General features: G+C 41.3%; 1 protein-coding gene across 5 annotated transcripts in view; it reads left to right on the top strand.

The window, feature by feature from the left end:
* CNKSR2 (connector enhancer of kinase suppressor of Ras 2) overlaps positions 1-19,331 on the top strand; it is a 296,044-nt gene that overhangs the window by 46,702 nt on the left and 230,011 nt on the right. For all 5 annotated transcript variants that reach the window (XM_032226612.1, XM_032226611.1, XM_032226610.1 and 2 more), the window contains exon 2: positions 16,037-16,200. In XM_032226612.1, coding sequence (XP_032082503.1) covers positions 16,037-16,200 — 164 coding nt within the window. The remainder of the gene's footprint in view (positions 1-16,036; positions 16,201-19,331) is intronic.

The following is a 19,331-nucleotide window of genomic DNA, read 5'->3' as shown; positions in this document are numbered from 1 at the left end:
TATTCTAAAATAAACTAAAAATAACTTGGCTTCATCTTTCATTTGTGCTTTAACTCCTCTTTTATTAAGCTAACTATAAATAAATTAAATCATTCCTTGCTTTTTCAATCATAAGCTATCTGGAATTTTTTAGTCCCGTATTTATTTTGAATATAATCAATCCATCTCCACTCCAGTTTATATTTCCCATCTGAATGATCCTTAAGATATGCTGATATTTTGGCCATCTCTGCTAAGTTTGTTACTTTTAGTGTCCATTCTTGAATAGTAGGCAAATCTTCTTTCTTCTAGTATTGCGCCACCAACAGTCTCGTTGCTGTTGTTAGGTTCAAAATCAGATTAGTCTCTATAACAGTACAATCAGTAGTTATACCTAACAAGAATAGCTGAGGGGTAAACTTTATCCTCTTTTTAAAAATATTTTGCATAATCCACCATGTTTTTATCCAAAATGTTTTAACCTTTTTGCAAGTCCACCATATATGGTAATATGTAGCATCAGTACAATCACATCTCCAGCATTTAGGTTGTTTATTTGGATACATGCAAGCCAATTTTTTAGGATCTAAGTGCCATCTATAAAACATCTTATAAAAGTTCTCTCTCAAGTTTCAACCTTGTGTAAATTTTTACATTTTTTACCCATATCTTTTCTTTTCTTTTTTTTTTAACATATTTTTATTTCCATTTTCATAACATACAATCACATGTATACTATACATAGCCAATATCATATAGTATTAAATAATGATTACATCAGTTCCTCTTGTCCTCAACGCCCAAAAAAGATTAACACCCATTATTAGCTCTTCTACTCTCCATACACCTCTTTCTTCTACTTCTCTCTTACTTCCTATCTTCCCTCCATCTTCCTTTCCTACTCTACTTCCCCTTCCTTTCTCCTTCTCCTCTCTCTACATTCCACTCCTCCTTATCCTCATCCTCCTCATCTTCCCCCCTTACCCTCTCTCCTATCCCTCTCTTCCCACCTTTGTTCTCCCTTCTGCTTCCCACTCTTCCTCTCATTAGTGTATTTCCGCTTCCATACTACTCTATTTCCTTTTCCTTTCTCCTTCTACTCCCTCCCCTTACCACTCCTCCTTATACACCTCATCTTCCCCCTTCACCCTCTCTCCTATCCCTCTCTTCCTATCTTCTTCTCTCCTCTACTTCCAACTTTTCTATATCCTGTCTTCCCTCCATCATTTTCTACTCTACTTCCCCTTCCTTTCTCCTTCTCCTCTCTCCCCTTACCACTCCTCCTTATACACCTCATCTTCCCACTTCACCCTCTCTCCTATCCTCCTCTTTCTATCTTTCTTCTCTCCTCTACTTCCCACTCTTCCTCTAATTCACTTGGTGTATTACGGCATCTGAGCAAAATCCCTTTTGTGTTGATGGTATTTATAATTCCATTTCAATATACATAAAAAAGAAAAATTAACAGTATACATCCAACATCCCTCCTCCAACTTAGTAAACTCCACTCCCTCCCACCCTCTCCCCAACCCCTCCAACCTTCCCCCACGCTGACTTCCCAGAACCAATACAAGGTATAAGTCTTTAACAAAAACAGTTTAAGATATACTTAAGAGAAAACGTAGAAAGTTAATAACATCTTTGAATTAATATTAGCTCCTCCTTGCTAGGCTAACTATAAATAATTTGTATCGTTTCTGATCTTAGTCTGAAATTTCCTAGACCCATATTTATTTTGAATATAGTCAATCCATTTTTCCCAGTCTGGTTTATATCTCTCATTTGAGTTATCCTTGAGATATGCAACTATTTTAGCCGTCTCTGCTAAGTTTGTGATCTTCAATATCCATTCCTAGATAGTAAACAAATCTTCTTTCTTCCAGTATTGCGCCACCAACAATCTAGCTGCAGTTATCAAATGCAAAGTCAAGTTAATCTCTACTGCTGTACAGTCAGTAATTATACATAACAAAGAATAGGTGGGGATTTTTTTTGAGAGAGAGAGCATTTTACATAATCCATCATATTTTTGTCCAGAATACCTTAATCTTTTTATAAATCTACCATGTAATTAATATTAATGTTTTTTTCCCAACCCATAGCAAGGCATTCCCCAGAGCATGACCTTTAAAGTTCTCATCCACCTCTTTATTATACAGCAAACAAGCAGCCATATACCAAATCAAACCCTTCAATACTGAGCACTCCATTTCCTGCTAAATTAATCCAATCGCTTAACATTCCATATTAGGGATTTAGTTACCATCCTTAGCTCCCTGAAACTTTTTAATAGCCATCTGAACATCTTGAAATTTAACCTTTGGCCTAGCTCCTCCCACTGTTTCTGATGTAACACCTGTATGCTCCTGAACGGTGGCTTGTGTACGTTGCTTTTTTAATTCCTGTTCCATTCGTCTGGTAACCACATGGTCTTGTCTTTGTTCTTTAGCTTCTTGTACCTCTGAAAGAACAAGTTGATCCTCCCTTGTTAAAACTTGAGTGGCTTGCTTTCCATCATATCCTTCTCTTTGTCTAGTTCTAGAGGAAGAGGGTGGTCCACCCTTCAGTACGTTGGTGTAGAAATCTTGAGCTTTCCATACTGTATTGAGGCGATGTCTTTTTCCAAGATAGCTAAATGTGATGCCGGTTGGTGCGTCCCATCTAAACTGTATCTGGCGATTTTTGAGCTTTTCCACTAGAAAGGCATAGTCTTTCCTAGATCTCAGCATTTTAGGTGGTATCTCCTTCAAGACAGTCACCTCCCGACCCCGGATTTGAAGCTTATTTTTGTAGGATTCCTGTAATATTGTATTTCTCACATTTTTAGTGGCGAGGTAGACCACTATATCTCTTGGTAATTGTTTTTGTTTGCCAGCGAGGAATTAACACGATAAACCTTTTCGATTTGCCAGTCAAGATTCCCTCCTGACCTTCCCACCATCAGGTCGAAGGCTTCAGAGAGAGTCTGTTTCAGGTTCTCTTGTGTATTTTCAGGGAGGCCCCTTATCCTTAAAGCCAATTCCATTTGCCTGTACTGTAGCATTATGATTTCATTGTCTGCATCGCTAACCTTTTGCTGGACGCCTCCAGTTTCGTTGCCAATTTCGTATTAGCGTTACTAAGTTCTTCTAACTTTTCTTCAAGGTCCTGTGCATAACCAACTATTAAATTCAGAGCCATCACCAAGTCCCTCCTAATCATTTGGTTATATGTCATAAGTTTTTCAGACATCTGTTTGTTAGAAGCAGCTATCTCTTCCTTAAATTTTGTTTCCATCATAACAGCATGAGTTTGTAACGCATCGATTAATTCCTTCTGTAGAATTTGCCTTGTCAGGGGGTCCCCTGCAGATGTAGAAGGGAGTGATGATTGTATTTTAGCAGAAGGCGCTGGTGAATTTCCGGCACTTTTCAATGCGGGGGGAGGAGGGGGGAATTTTTGCTTAGAAGCCATCTCAAACTTAATCTTCTTTAGTCAGTTAAAAAGTCCAGGCAGTCCAATTATATAGCAATTGCTATTTGTTTTGATAATAAATCTCTTCTTGATAGTAAATCACTTTTAGGTTTTGCAAAAGCTCTACCCGAGGCACACCCCTCCTACACAGCTCGGCACCATTTTTATAGTACTTTCAGCAAGTAATCAGCAGAAGAAATTCTTTACAATGGAGCTAAAGATTTATACATACAATTAAGAAGCTCACAAGTATTGGTTCAGCTCGGCTTGAGGTCCATAATAAATCATTGTGCTGAGGATGAGCGAAAACCTTCGTTCTGCAACAAAAGGCAGAATAAATCCTGGCACGGAGCTGCCATGCTACAGCCGGTGCTTTCCAACTTTCTCCCCAGCGTTTATCTGAAAGAGCTAGTTGGAAAACTTCCGATACATAGTTGCTCATCTCTCTCTTCTAAGCCCGAAGGGAGGATATATAAACTGCTAAACAGCTTGATAGATTGCTGTTTAGACAGATTAACGATGCCAAGATTCCAGAGCTGTTAGAGATAACAACCCTCTGTCAGGCCCCGCGCACCGGAAGTCTTTACCCATATCTTTTCCCAAGTGTCCAACACTATTGGTTCTTCAAAGTTTTGTGCCCACTTTATCATACAATCTTTAACTAATTCTGTTTCAGAATCCATTTCGATTAGGACATTATATAACCTTTTTATGTGCATTTGACTTGGATCCCTGATTTGTTTTAGTAGATTGTCCTCATTTTGCATGATACCAATTTTCTGATCTTTTTTCCATCTAGCTTGCAACTGTCCATACTGAAACCATGTTTGGATTACCTTCTCCTCTTTTAATACATTCAAGGGTTTTAACTGAAACACACCTCTTTCTATAGTAAGAAGCTGTCTATATGTAGTTACATTATGTTTTTGTACTATACTTACGTTCTCTATTGCACGTCTGGGAATTGCCCAGATAGGTATCTTATCATTTAATTTATATTGATATTTTTTCCAGACACGCAATAAAGCATTCCTTAATATGTGACTTTTGAAAGTCTTATCCACCTTCTTGTCGTATATCAGCATAAGCATGCCAACCGTATATCAAGTCATGCCCCTCGATATTCAATAACCTATCCTTTGTTGAGTTAATCCAGTCACTAATTATTGATAAAACTACTGCTTCGTAGTATAGTTTTAAATTTGGCATTTTCAAGCCTCCTCTCTCACGTACATCTTGCATTATTTTAAGTTTTATTCTTGGCTTTCTCCCTGCCAAACAAATTTGTTAATACCCTTCTGCCATTAAAGCAAATTTGCGTCTTTTTAAAGTATTGGTATCATTTGAAAAAGAAATAGGAACTTAGACAAGACATTCATTTTCAGTGCTGCTATTCTTCCCAACAAAGATAATTGTAATTTTTCCCAATTTTTCATCTCTGCTTCTATACTATGCCATAGTGGCTCATAATTATACTTATATAGTTTCCCGTTTGAGGTTGAGATGTAAATTCCTAGATATTTAACCTTTTTAACTATTTCATATCCTGTTATTTTTTCTAAGTCTTCCCTTTGATTAGTGTTCATATTTTTAACTAGCATCTTTGTTTTTCCTGGGTTTATTTTAAACCCAGATACTTGGCCATATTGATTAATCATATTCATTAAAACCTTGATAGATTTCTCTGGTTGGATTAAAGTTATAACCAAGTCGTCCGCAAATGCACGTAGTCTATATTCTTGATGCCTAATCTTGATTCCCTGTAAATCATCTGACCCCCGTATTTTATTCAACAATAATTCCAGGGTTATAATAAACAGTAATGGTGCTAGGGGGCAACCCTGTCTTGTACCTTTCTTGATTTTAAATAGTTCTGTTAAACTTTCATTGACTATAATTTGTGCTGTTTGTTCCTGATATATTGCTTTGATTGATTGTAGAAAATACTCTCCAATTTCCATCTTTTGCATTGTTTTAATTAAAAATTGCCAATTCACTCGATCAAAGGCTTTCACAGCATCTAGAAATATAAGCACTGCGGGGATTTGGTTATTCTTTCCCAAATATTCCAGTATATTAACAATTTGTCTTACATTACTTCTCATTTGTCTCCCTTGTATAAAGCCGATTTGATCATTATGGATCAGTTGCTGAGTAACCAACATTAACCTATTCGCTAATATTTTAGTAAAAATTTTATAATCTATATTGAGTAGTGATATAGTTCTATAATTTTTTGGTTGACTAAGATAATGATCTTCTTTAGGTATCAAGGATATGAAAGCTGTCCTCCAAGATGGAGGTACCTTTCCTTCCACTTGGATTTTATTAATTTGAAATTTTTGAAATTTAATAAAATTTGTATGCCGCCCACTCCCTTGGGACTCTGGGCGGCTTACAGACAAGATAAAAATCATTTAAAAAATTAAAGGTAAAAATACAGTTGTTAAAATTGCACACCATCCATGCTGGACATTGATCAACAGCCCCAGGCCTGTCGGAACAGCCAGGTCTTGGTGACTTTTCGGAAGGCCGGGAGAGTGGTAAGGGTCTGGATCTCTACAGGTAGATCGTTCCACAGGGCCGGCACAGCTACAGAGAATTATTAAATAATTCCTTAAGGGGTTCTACCATTTCTAATTGTAAATTTTTATAATAAACTGCTGTCAAACCATCTGTGCCTGGTGTTTTCCCAGCCTTTAACTGTTTAATTACCTGGAGGATTTCCCCCGAGGTTATTGGTTGATTCAATCTCTCCCTCTGCTCCTCCTTAACTATAGGTATTTTTTCTTTGTCCAAGTATCTATCTATACCTAAGCCTTGTATTTTATCACCCGTGTACAATCCTGTAAAAAAATCAAGGAAGGCCTTTTGGATCATATCCTGTTGATAAACTTCTTTTCCTTTATAATATATTTTCGGTATATTACGAGATTTTTGTTTTTTCCTTGTCAAATATGCTAACCATATGCCTGGTTTATTTGCATTGCAGAAAGTATTATGTTTTCCATATAAAAAATTAGTAGCCACCTGATCTGACATCAGCATATTAATAGGGTAATTGCTTCTTTAATCTTCTTATCTCCTGGGTTTAATATTAACTCCTGTTCTTTCTTCCTAATCTCTTCCTCTAGTTCCTTTCTTTTCCCCCCCTGTCTATGTCTATGTAACTTATTTAAATTTATTAGGACTCCTCGCATGTACGCTTTACTTGCATCCCAAACCATTTCCATAGAGGTACCCTTATTCATGTTAAAAACAAAGTATTCTCTCAACAATTTTTAACATTCATTAACATTTTTCTCATATCTAAAGAAATTTTCATTTAACCTCCAACACCTTCTAGATTCCTTCCCAAATTCCAATTCCATCCAAACCGGGTTGTGATCTGTTAAGGCTCTGGAACATATCTTCGTTTTCTTTACCTTGGAAAGCAAATCATTTGTTGTTAATATGAAATCAATCCTGGAAAAAGATTGATGTCTATCAGAAAAGAATGTAAAGTCCTGTTCTTTTGCATTTCTTTCTCGCCAGCTATCTCTTAGCTCCATATCATACATCATATCGAAAAAAGACTTAGGAAGTTTCGCTCGTGTTTGGATGTTTTGCAGGAGACCCTTCTTGTCTTTCTTGGTATCCAAAACTCCGTTCCAGTCACCCATTAATATGCAAGTTTTATAGTCCCATTGTATTAACTTAGTATGGAGCATTTTGTAAAATTTGTCTTGTTGTTGATTGGGAGCGTATATTCCCATTAAGAGTAACTTTTTCCCTTCTAATATAAGTTCTATTGCAATATATCTTCCTTGGGAGTCTGCTTCAATTAGTTCAGCTTTCATGTCCTTTCTTAGGTATATAACTATACCGTTTTTCTTCTCTGGGGCAGAGGCTACAAAGTATTGTCCAAGTCTTGCTTTCATCAGATATTTCTGGTCAGTTGTTCTAATATGTGTTTCTTGCAGGCAAATTATATCATTCTTAAATTGTTTCAAATAATGGCTTATTTTCTTCTTTTCTGTGGTGAATTTAAGCTATTGACGTTCCAAGTTAAGAATTTAGTTGTCATCTTTAGCTGACAACTTTAAGGTGGCCTTTCAACTCCGATGGTCCTTGGATGAAGCAGACTATCTAGACCCTTTTCAGTCGGGTTTCAGGCCTGGTTACTGCACTGAAACTGCTTTGGTCGCGCTGATTGATGATCTCTGGCGGGCCAGGGATAGAGGACATTCCTCTATCCTAGTGCTTCTTGACCTCTCAGCGGCCTTCGATACCATCGACCATGGTATCCTTCTGCGACAATTGCAGGAGGTGGGAGTAGGAGGCACCACTTTACGGTGGTTCTCCTCCTACCTCTCGGACAGGTTGCAGTCGGTGTTGGTTGGAGGACAGAGGTCGACCCCTAGGCCCCTTAAATATGGGGTGCTGCAGGGATCGGTCCTGTCCCCCCTCCTATTTAACATCTACATGAAGCCGCTGGGTGAGATCATTCGGCGGCACGGGATCAAATACCATCAGTATGCGGACGATATTCAATTGTATCTGTCTGCCCCGTGCCAACTCAGCGAAGCGGTGGAAGTGATATGCCAGTGCCTGGAGGCTGTCAGGGTCTGGATGGGAGCGAACAAGCTTGCACTCAATCCAGACAAGACCGAGTGGTTATTGATGTTGCCTCCCACAGATAGTCCAGATATCCCACCCCTTAGCCTGGGGGGTGAAACCTTACACCCCTTAGAGAGGGTCCGCAACTTGAGTGTCCTCCTGGATTCGCAGCTGATGTTAGAACACCATCTGTTGGCTGTGACCAGGGGGGCTTTTGCCCAGGTTCAACTGGTGCACCAGTTGCAGCCCTACCTGGACCAGGAGGCACTTTGAATGGTCACTCATGCCCTCATCACCTCTAGGCTCGATTACTGTAATGCGCTTTACATGGGGCTGCCCCTGAAAAGTGTTCGGAGACTACAGTTGGTGCAGAACGCAGCCGCGTGAGCGATATCTGGTGTACCTAGATACACCAATGTTACACCTATCCTCCGCGAGCTGCACTGGCTTCCGATTGGTCTCCGAACGCACTTCAAGGTGCTGGTCATTACCTTTAAAGCCCTACATGGCCTAGCATCTGGATATCTGAGAGACCGCCTCCTGCCACATACCTCCCAATGGCCGATAAGAACTCACAGGCTAGCCCTTCTCTGGGTACCGTCGACCGGACAATGCCGGCTGGTGGCCCCTTGGGGGAGGGCGTTCTCTGTAGCTGCTCCGACCCTGTGGAACGATCTACCCGTAGAGATCCGGACCCTTCTCACTCTCTCGGCCTTCCGAAAAGCCACTAAAACCTGGCTATTCCGGCAGGCCTGGGGCTGTTGACTTCATGAATGAGGTCCAGCCCCACTCAGATTGAGTGTATGGTGCATTGCTTTAAATTGTTTCTCTTTTTTTCTATTTTAAAATTGTTTCTCTTTTCCTATTTTTAACTTTTTATTTTAATCTTGTTTCTGTAAGACGCCCGGAGTCCTACGGGATTGGGCGGCATATAAATTTATTAAAAGTTAAAGTTAAGCATTTAAAAGCATCTAAAATATCTTCTCTAATTTCTTGATTACAAATCTGGACCAATCCCAACACTTCTGAAATCTCCTTGAAAGCAACAGAAATCTTTTCCTGTATTTTAATTTCCATCACGGCTGCATGATCTTTTAAAGCATCATTTAATACTCTTTGCAATATTTCTTGAGTCAGAGGTTCTCCAGCAGGAGGGGGGGTTGAGGAGGCAACAATGACTGTAATTTAGTTGTCGGAGCAGGTGAACTCCCTGCGCTTTTAGAAGTGATAGTTGATTTAGCTTGCTTAGAAGCCATTTCCTCAGTTAATCTTATCTTGCACTCAATTAATAAGATCAGGCAGACCGCTTGTTCCAGTTATTACTCTGTAGCTTGCTAATAAATCACTGCTGATTTAATGTTCTTTAAATGATCTTAAGCTCTGTAATAGTTTGTAACATCACAGCACAACCCTGCCTACAAAACTCTTCGGCGCCATCTTTATCTTTCTGCCACATAGTTTATTAGAAGGAATTTTTAGAAAAAATGGAGTTAAAGTCTGTTAAGTACATACGATTGGAAGTTCTCCGGTATTTCTCTGCCTGTATTGGGTTCAGGTATCAATCAATCGTTGAGCAAAGGGTGGACGTGTGTCTTCATTTCTGCAAAAAGGCAGAATTAATCCCGGGCGCGGAGTTCGCTGAGTTGCAGGGAGGCTCACACCTTCTACACCCCAGATTTATCTCCTGGGGGAGGTTAGTGGAGCACTTCCCAAGATCACACTTTTCACCCCTCCTTTTTTGCCCGAAGGAGAGGTAATCAATCTGTCAAACAGCTGATGAATGCTGTTTAGACAGCTTAACGCAGTCTCGGGCCTGGAGCTGCTAAAAAAAAAACAGCTCCTTCAGACAACGCGTCCAAACCGGAAGTCGTACCAAGCCACAATTTTAATGTCTCATCAATGTTCAATCAAATCAATTTAAATTCATCAAGGGATTATCCACACCTCCTCAAATCACTTTTATATATTCAATTATATTCATGGGTTGCTAACAAAAATTGTTATTTGACCAATCACCAGTGGTCATAAGGTAGATACATATAATTCAATAAATGTTTTCAGTCCTTTAAATGTTTATTATGCATAGTTCCCCTTTCATCAGAAGATTATGCTCTCTGCTTCAATCTGCTTCAGCCTCTCTGCTTTGCTTTGACACGTCCAATTTAATTATCTTGCTTATTTTAAATTATAAATCCAATAAATGAACCATAATGTCAGCCTCTATTTTGCTTGCTTGCTATTGGCTGCCATAGTAACAATGAGGGTGGGGCTTGTGGTATTTGGGAGGGGAATTGCAGGTGCTGGAGGAGATTCAAGAATGGAGTTTTGGTCTCACCATCTTCTGCGCATGCTGATAGATTGTGTTTAGGTTTGGTCAAGGTCAACCAACTCTGCATACCAACGGAATGAGGCCCCTTCAAGATGCACTCCACATGATACCTTTGGATGTTGCAGATTGGACATTGGGTTTGGGTAATTGGGGGGAGGGCTCTGGGTAAACGTTTGATATGTACACGTTTGCGCCTTTTTGTCTCAGATCTTGCTTTTCTTTAGCTGCTTTCATTTCATGTCTAGTACAGTGTTTTTCAACCACTGTGCCGTGGCACACTAGTGTGCCGTGACATAGTGTAAGGTGTGCCGTGGGAAAAACACTTTATATATAGTCAATATAGGAACAGAGTTTAATTTTTTTAACATTTTCTAATGGTGGTGTGCCTCGTGATTTTTTTCATGAAAAAAGTGTGCCTTTGCACAAAAAAGGTTGAAAAACACTGGTCTAGTAAAACTACCTTTATCTCTACTCAAATGGAGCTTGGGGTTTTCTTTCTTGGATAATGAATGAGACATGCCTGACATTAAGCAAGATCTCCCTTTGCACCCATCCCGGAATTCAAAGCTTCTCTTGGGGGAGGGGGTGCATCAACATGTCTAACGCCTGCAACAACCATGGACATGGGAGCTGCTGGATCCTACTTTCCCTTGGAAATGGAATGGATGGCTGAACTGAATCTGAAAGAAAAAACAGTCTGGCCCAGATGGTTGCTGGGAGTGGGACAGATGAGTGATTCTGAGGAAAAGCTAATAGGGGTTATGACCACCTGATGCCGGTGACCAGAGGCTGCCTGGCAAAAAACTGAAAGAGAGGATCTCATGATGACCCAGGCTTTACACCTTTTACAAGAAGCCTGGGAAAAACACCATTTCCACAAGGTCTCTGAAAGTGAGGTTGGATTAGCCGAGCAGGCAGAGGGGAGAGCAGACGACCTGGCTAACCCTGAAATGGTCCTGGGAGCTGCTACCGTAGTTGGTGAAGATGGAGGAGTCCCAGCCACAGCAGCAGCAGCCGTTCAAGCTCCTCCAAGGGGGGGGGGTAGCCCCACAAAGGCATCGAATTCCAAAGATTCCTCCTCTTGGAGTAAGTATGGAGGAGATCCCAAAGAGCTGGGGGTTTTTTTAGTTCAAGTTTGGAATTACATAAGGGGAGGATTTCTCATCGGAGGTTGCCAAAGTGAGAAGTGTTTCTGTAGCATTGTAAGGCAAAGCTGCTGCCTGGATGGTGGCCTTGTATAATGATGATTCCCCTGTGCTGAGGCATTACAACGTGTTTATCACGGCCCTGAGGAAACCTTTGATGATCCCCTCACAAATTGGAAGGCAAAAACCTTAATCGATGTGTGAACAGCCTCCCTCCCCCCGTGACCTGCAATGCTTGTATGTGCTGGTAACTGATGTGGAGATTGACCTAGCCAGAAATTGATACTGTGGAAGCAGCAGCCGGAACAAAAATCCCCCATTATACCAAAAGAGGCACCAGGAGCAGGAAAAGGGGGATCTGCAACCAAACCCAGATCAATTGTATGTTTTCAATGTGGAAAAGAGGGGCATCAGGCTGCCGACTGCTACTCTAAGTTTGGCCCCAAACCGACTTTGGCTGGAGAGAAGAAACCCGACTGGCAGCCAGGGATACACCATGAAACTGCCCTGAAAGGCATAGAAGTCGCTGATGTCCTTCCTCCAAGCCAGGAGGAGAAGGAACCCCCTCCTTCTTTGGGAGAAAGTGAAACTGACTCCGATGATGATCCCTTGGTAAGTCCCCAATCGGGCCCCATGACCATCCCAGTAGAATTAAAAGTATCCTTGACCAGTGCCCAGGGGAAGATGCTGGCCCTTTTAGATTCTGGCTGAACCTGATGTGTAATTAGCCCTGAGGTGGTGGAAAAATGGGTTTAAGACTGAGAACTATGAAAGTACCCATTGTCTTTTGCCAGTTGGATGGGTCAGTTGTGGTGGTGGGGAGCCCATTTTGTAACCGAACCAGTGGAGATTGGTGTCTGGGCTTGCTCAGGACCACAGAGACTTACCATCCCCTGCTCCCCTGCTCACCCCTCCTGGAACCCATTTCACCCAATGGCGTGAAAGCCACAGCTCAGACGACGATTGGGGATACATCACCGTGGTGGACAGCCAAACTCTACAGATTCTGCAGGAAAGGTTTGGGGCAATGGGCTTCTTAGATAATGGACGTGGCAGTGGTTGGAAAGATAGTGTGGCAGGGTTACTGGAACATGGATCCCAACAGGCAGGGGGAGTCGTTGGGCAGTCCAGCATAACCAATCCAGAATGGTATGGTGCCCGTAAGAGTAGGAGATCAGCAGCCCAGGCTAGGTTTATCCCGTTGCCCGGGGCACCTGCGGGAGACAAGTGGCGTGAGAGTGCTATGCACCTCACCCTCTCCTTACTCAGAGGGGGTTTCCAGCTGGTTATGGGCCCAGAGTGATGGGATGCTGGGACCCACTGGCAATATAGGCTATTTTGACGGTAGCCCAGGACAAGTGGCCCTCTTCTTAGGCTAGGTGTTAAATCACATGAATTGTTACGGCTATATGTATATGTTGCAGTGGGACATGGTGATGGTAGTGATGGACAGAGGCTGCTGACTGGGTGGCTGAACTGTATGGGGACCATGCTATGGAACTCGCAGACATTGGTCTGTTTCTGATGGCAATTTCCGGAGAGATTTGAAGGTACCCTAGGATCCAGCGGGCAGAAGCGGAAGTGTTGGCTGCAAAACAATAAGGGAAGCCAGTAACTGAATACATCAGAGAGTTCTGGCATCTGGCCAGGAAAGTGAGGATGTGGCCAGAGAGGTTGGTGGTGCATTACTTTAAGGCTGGTCTTGACCGAACACTATGCCGGGCCTGCATATACAGAGGGTTGCCACCTAGACTGACTACATGGTTCCAGGCCGCCACAGAATTAGCTATAGAGTTCCACGAGGTTAAGCCAGAAAATTCCATCCCCTTACAGTCTAGGGTGTTAGCCACTCAAAAGGCCCCACTGGCAGCAGACCTGTATGCCCAGGGGTAGGACCTCTCCAGAGCAATCAAAGCAGCACTCCCAATGGACCAGTGGTTTCAAGAAAATCAAACTTTATTAACACAGCGAGAGGGCTTTGCCTGGAAGGCTTTGAAGTTATATGTATCAAGTGTGATACAAGTGGCCATGCTGCAGTGCTGCCACGACGTTTTCTCGGTTGGACATTTTGGGTTCCTCAAGACTCTCTATTTAGTAAATCACCAATTCTGGTGGCCCCACATGAAGAGGGAGATAGAGGAATATGTAAGGAGTTGTATTGTTTGCACTACTATGAAAGCCTGGCCTGACCGGTCTCCTGGTCTTTTACAGCAGGTGGCAGATCCGATTCATCCATGGGAACAGATAGTCATGGACTTCATCGTGGATTTACCGGACAGCCAAGGGAACAAGGTCATTTGGACGATAATAGACCTTTCTCCAAGCAGGGTCATTTTGCAGCATGTACTGGCCTTCCATCTGTTAGGAAGCTGGCAAAACTGTTTATTGCCACTGTCTATAGACTCCATGGCATCCACAGAAGGATAATTTCAGACAGGAGAGTGCAATTCACTGCCTGGTTCTGGCGCAGATTCGTGGCAATGGTGGGGTCTTCACAGGGATTTAGTACAGCCTTCCACCCTGTGACCAATGGTGCTGCGGAGAGGGCAAACATGATGGTGGAGTGCTACTTAAGTTGTTACGTCCAGTACCAACAGATAGATTGGGTGGAACTCCTCCCCTTTGCAGAAGTTGCCTATAACAATACATTGCACAAAAGTATGGGGTTTACCCCATTTCATGTGGCTACAGAGCAGGAGTTCGTCCCAATTCCAGAGTGTCCTCAAGTGCGCCCAGATGATACTACCTCACAGGAGTGGATAGCCCAGATGCAAAAAGTTTGGAAAGTGGTGAGGGATGCGTTATGTCACTCTTTTGCTACATATAAAAAGAGTGCCAATAAAAGACGGAAGGCGCAAGGACCTTTCCACAAGGGCCAGAGGGTGTACCTCTCCACTAAATATCTCAGGCTGCCCTTGCCATGTTAGAAACTCGGGCCCAAATTCATTGGGCCTTTCCCAATCGTGTGAGTTATTAACCCAGTCACAGTGCAGCTAAGACTCCCCCGTCTACTGGGGAAAACACATCCAGTCTTCCACTGCAGCCTTCTCCAATCAATTCAGGCATCTGATATCAGAGGAGAACAACATTTTGAGGTTAAGGAAATCCTGGATTCCAGGAAGCATAGGGGACGAATTCAATATTTGGTGGCCTGGAAACAAACTCCTAAACTCTTGCAAAAGTTCCATTCTAGATATCCTGATAAACCCTAGTTGTGGTATGTTTTGTTATTGTTGTTGTCTGTTTTATTTTTTTCTCCGGGGATGATGTCCTTTCTGCAGGAGGGCCGAATGTCAGGCTCTACTTTGCTTGCTTGCTATCGACTGCCATAGTAATGGGGAGGTTGGAGGCTTATGATATTTAGGAGGGGAATTGCAGGTTCTGGAGGAGATTCATGAAGGGAGTTTTGGTCTCACCATCTTCTGCACATGCTGATAGATTGTGTTTAGGTTTGGTCAAGGTCAACCAACTCTGCATACCAACAGAATGAGGCCCCTTGAAGATGCACTCCACATGACACCTTTGGATGTTGCAGATTGGACATTGGGTTTGGGTAATTGGGGGGAGGGCTCTGGGTAAACATTTGATATGTACACGTTTGCGCCTTTTTGTCTCAGATCTTGCTTTTCTTTAGCTGCTTTCATTTCATGTCTGGTAAGGTAGTAAAACTACCTTTATCTCTACTCAAATGGAGTTGGGGATCTTCTTTCTTGGATACTGGCTGACACATATTAATAAAAAGAGTTTGGGATCGTAATTCCAGCATTTTAATATGCCTTCTTAATATCACTTCTTTTTGCTTTGAGAGTTCACATTTCTATTTATTTTTTAAAACAAATTTTCCCTTCTTAAATTTTCCAGTATTTTTTTCAAAATGCTTGCAACGCTGCTATGAAAAATTGCTGTAAAATATATTCCCCTTGGATTTTTGGGGGTCAAGTTTCAGCAAAAAATATTCTATTACCCAGTTCATACACCATTCACCGTCTCTCCACTCTTGCACTGTTTTAGGTGTTCAGGCTTTTCCCAGCTTCATGGCAGCCATTTTTGCTACTGCTGCAGCTCGTCTTTGGATGAGGGGGCTTTCTGAGCCAGGGAGGGGAGATGTATCTCACCTCGACCTGCAAGGTGGTTTCCCTTTACTTCACCCCCCCTCCTCCAGCGTGGCTATGCCTCCAATTGGAGCCCTCCAATAGGGAGAGCTCGGAACAGGGCCACAGCTCACGGTCCTCGCTTATGAAGGCACTGGAAGTACAACCAGACATCCTCTTCTTGGTATTTTTCTATGACTTGCACTGAATATATATGGCAATGATATGTGCAGATAAAAATACCTTCAAGCTTCAAAAAGCCCTCCTAAGCATACTTTGCTTCCAGACATAATTTTTAAATATACATGTAATTATATTGGAACAAAAGTAAATATAATTCAGATGATAAAAATGTCAGATAATCTAACATTGATAGATAACACAGTTCAAGTATCAATTTTAGTTTGTAAATATTTTGTTTATTATTATTTTTGTCTTAGGCCTTGATGACTGCCTGCAACAATATATCAAGAATTTTGAGAGGGAAAAGATTGGTGGAGACCAGTTACTACGTATTACTCATCAAGAACTGGAAGATCTGGGAGTTACTCGAATTGGTCATCAAGAGCTTATCCTGGAAGCAGTTGACTTACTCTGTGCATTGGTAAATATTTTGAGAATAAAAAAAAGGGTTCTGAAATGTATGAAAATTGTCTAATCAATGGGATTATGCAAAACTATTTCAAGGATTTTGAGTAATATTAATATATATATAGTTTTAGTGATACAAAAATTGAATTGCAGTACAAATCATAGTTGAAAAGTCTTTCACTTTAAAATCAAAGTTAGCTTTTTTCAAAGAAAAAGTATTTTTATTGAACTAAAAATGATTATATTATTTGCAGAAATAATTTGTTTCCAAAAGGGGAAGCATTGATTACTTTGTAAATCATACTTATTTTTTACAACACCAAGCAAAATGCCTTCTTCTCAAAACAAAAAACAGGGCACTGATGAATTCATACCTCATATTAAATGATAGTTGTAATTATGATTTTGTGAATAAATTGCAGTGGGTGAATTACAAAGTATCCTAAGACAAAACCAAATCAAATTATAGCTTAGCTTTACGTGCAATTAGCATTTCACTGCCAATCCTGTTGGACATAGTTTCTGCGCATGCACATGTGTCAGCAAATGATTACCTGGAAAGTAGCCATACTGAATTTTTGAAAAGCTGTAAACTCCTCAGTACTTTAAAGAGGAGAGCTTCATTTGTGATATTACTGCAGCTGAAGCAACTGTCTGAATATTTTGAAAGGCACTCTAAAATAAGTATTTGCATGTGAACTGTCTGATTAATGAACTCAGAATAAGGAAACACTCCTGGGAGCTTTGAATTCCCAAAAGTAAAACATTATTGGATATACCATATTGGTACTGAAGAAACAAAACCAGCTCTGGTTTTAATATGCAAATGCTTCCCTAGATAAACAATAGCTTCCTCTTCTCCCCACCCCTGGGTGATCACATTGTCCAATTATGAGAAGTCCTTTTGTTATGGGAATAGTCTATTTCTTTCTCCAGCACCTGCAGTGGTGACCTTGATGGTTGCCAAGCTCTCACAATCTCCATATACATTCTCAGCATTCCACTTTCCCCTCCCCCACTCCTAGAGCCGAGGTGGCGCAGTGGTTAGAGTGCAGTACTGCAGGCTACTTCAGCTGACTGCTAGTTCGGCAGTTCGGCTATTCAAATCTCACCGGCTCAGGGTTGACTCAGCCTTCCATCCTTCCGAGGTGGGTAAAATGAGGACCCGGATTGTTGGGGGCAATATGCTGACTCTGTAAACTGCTTAGAGAGGGCTGAAAGCCCTATGAAGCGGTATATAAGTCTAACTGCTATTGCTATTGCTATTTCATTGGCAAGCTGATTCGGCTCTCAATGAAATTGAATTTGACAGCCCTGCCATAGCTAGATTTTTATCCATGAAGCTTATGAGCTTCTCCATCTCCCTTGGGGTCATTTAGTACATCTTTGGTTTGGGTAATTTTGCCCGAGCCAGTGTTTCAATGGCACACTCAGTGGGGTGATGGGGAGGGAGTACATTTGATTCCCACTTGCTAAATGCTTTAGGTCCCAGTATTACTTTGGGATGGCTGACCCCACTTGGCCACTCTCAGATAATGCATTAACAGAGTCTATCTTTCTCCTCACCACCAATGGTTTTTCTCTATCTTTGTGCATCATACCTGTTGCAATCTGGCTGCTCTACTCCTCCAGCACCAATTATTGTCCTTCCAGTCAACCGCTGGATCCCACTTCTTCAGCCCCACCAACCCTAATATCATAGTCTCTGCCATTTTGAGGGCTACTGTGAATCAAATAGTCTCCTTATGGCTACCTGCTCCTAGGGTTACTTGCTTGGTTAGGTACATGATGGGCAGCCCCCCTGTGAGGGAGCCTTCAACTTGCTCAAACTTTATACGCTGCCTCATTTTTTTTAAGTCTCAGTCCCATCTTTTCCACAGTTTGTAGGCTAACTAAGCAGCAGGTGCAACCTGAGTCTACCAGGGCCATGAAGATCCTCCTTGTTCCTGAGTGGGCACTAGCATCTTCACCCAGGCAGTCAAAGGTGGGATGGTTCCACTTATTTTCAGATCGTCCTCCCCTTCGCTGTCACTCAACCAGGTTGGGCTTGCTGGGAGTCGGAGTTCCCTCCTTCTCGCTGGAAGGGGAAGAGATCTCCACAACCTGCAGTGCCACCCACATCTTTTTTTTTACTATATTTTTATTAATTTTACATTTAAAACAATGCAGTACCGCGAAGTCGAAGTGACCATATATTCACATTATATACAACTAGTCTCAACCATTAACTATTAGCCTACTTCTTACAGTGTCTATCATTCTGTCCAATCACAATACATACAGTTTGTTCCAGTCTTGTCACCTTGTTTTATACCAATCATAAAATCTGTTCCAGACTTCAAAATATTCTGATTCCCCTTTATTTTTAAGTTCAAGAGTGAGCCTTCCTGCTTCCACACAGGCCAACACTTTTCTGATTATATCTAGTTCTGATGGTATTTTCTTTTTTTCCAATATTGTGCATACGTTATGCGCGCCACAGTTAGTACATGTATAATTAGATAAAGTGTATCTTTCTTAAACCCCTCTGGTATTATACTGTACCTAGGAGAAAAATTTCTGGTTTAAACAAAATTTGGTCTCCCACCATTTGTTCATGATTGAATCATTTCCCAATATTTTTTTGCCTCATTGCAAGTCCACCACATATGATAAAAAGTGCCTGGTGTTTTTTTTACACTTCCAACAATTTGGGGCCAGATTTTTAAACATTTTGGAGAGCCGTGCTGTGGGGAGATGCCATCTGTAGAACATCTTATAAAGATTTTCTTTATACGCCGTAGCCATTGTTAGTTTCCGATTAAGTATCCAAAGTTTTTCCCACTTAGCCAATTCCACATTATAACCAAAAATTTTCGCCCAGGCGACCATCGTTTCTTTGACATGTTCTTCCTCTATTGTGTTCCAACAAAAATCTATACACCACTTTGATCAACCTGTTTTCTGTCTTTATCAAAAGTTTATCTAATATTGTGTAATCTTTGGCAATACCTTCCTTCCCATCTTGTGCAAACCTTGATTGTATCTGTAAATAGGACCACCATTTACTTGTACCCCTTGTGATGCCAATTCTAATCTAGTTTTAATCTCCCCCTGTCTGTTCAATAACTTTTTATATGTAACAATATTTTCCATATTAATTAA

Source organism: Thamnophis elegans, chromosome 11 (assembly GCF_009769535.1).
Source record: "Thamnophis elegans isolate rThaEle1 chromosome 11, rThaEle1.pri, whole genome shotgun sequence".
In the NCBI taxonomy this organism is placed as follows: Eukaryota; Metazoa; Chordata; class Lepidosauria; order Squamata; family Colubridae; genus Thamnophis; species Thamnophis elegans.
This window is presented reverse-complemented; position numbering and strand designations above follow the sequence as displayed.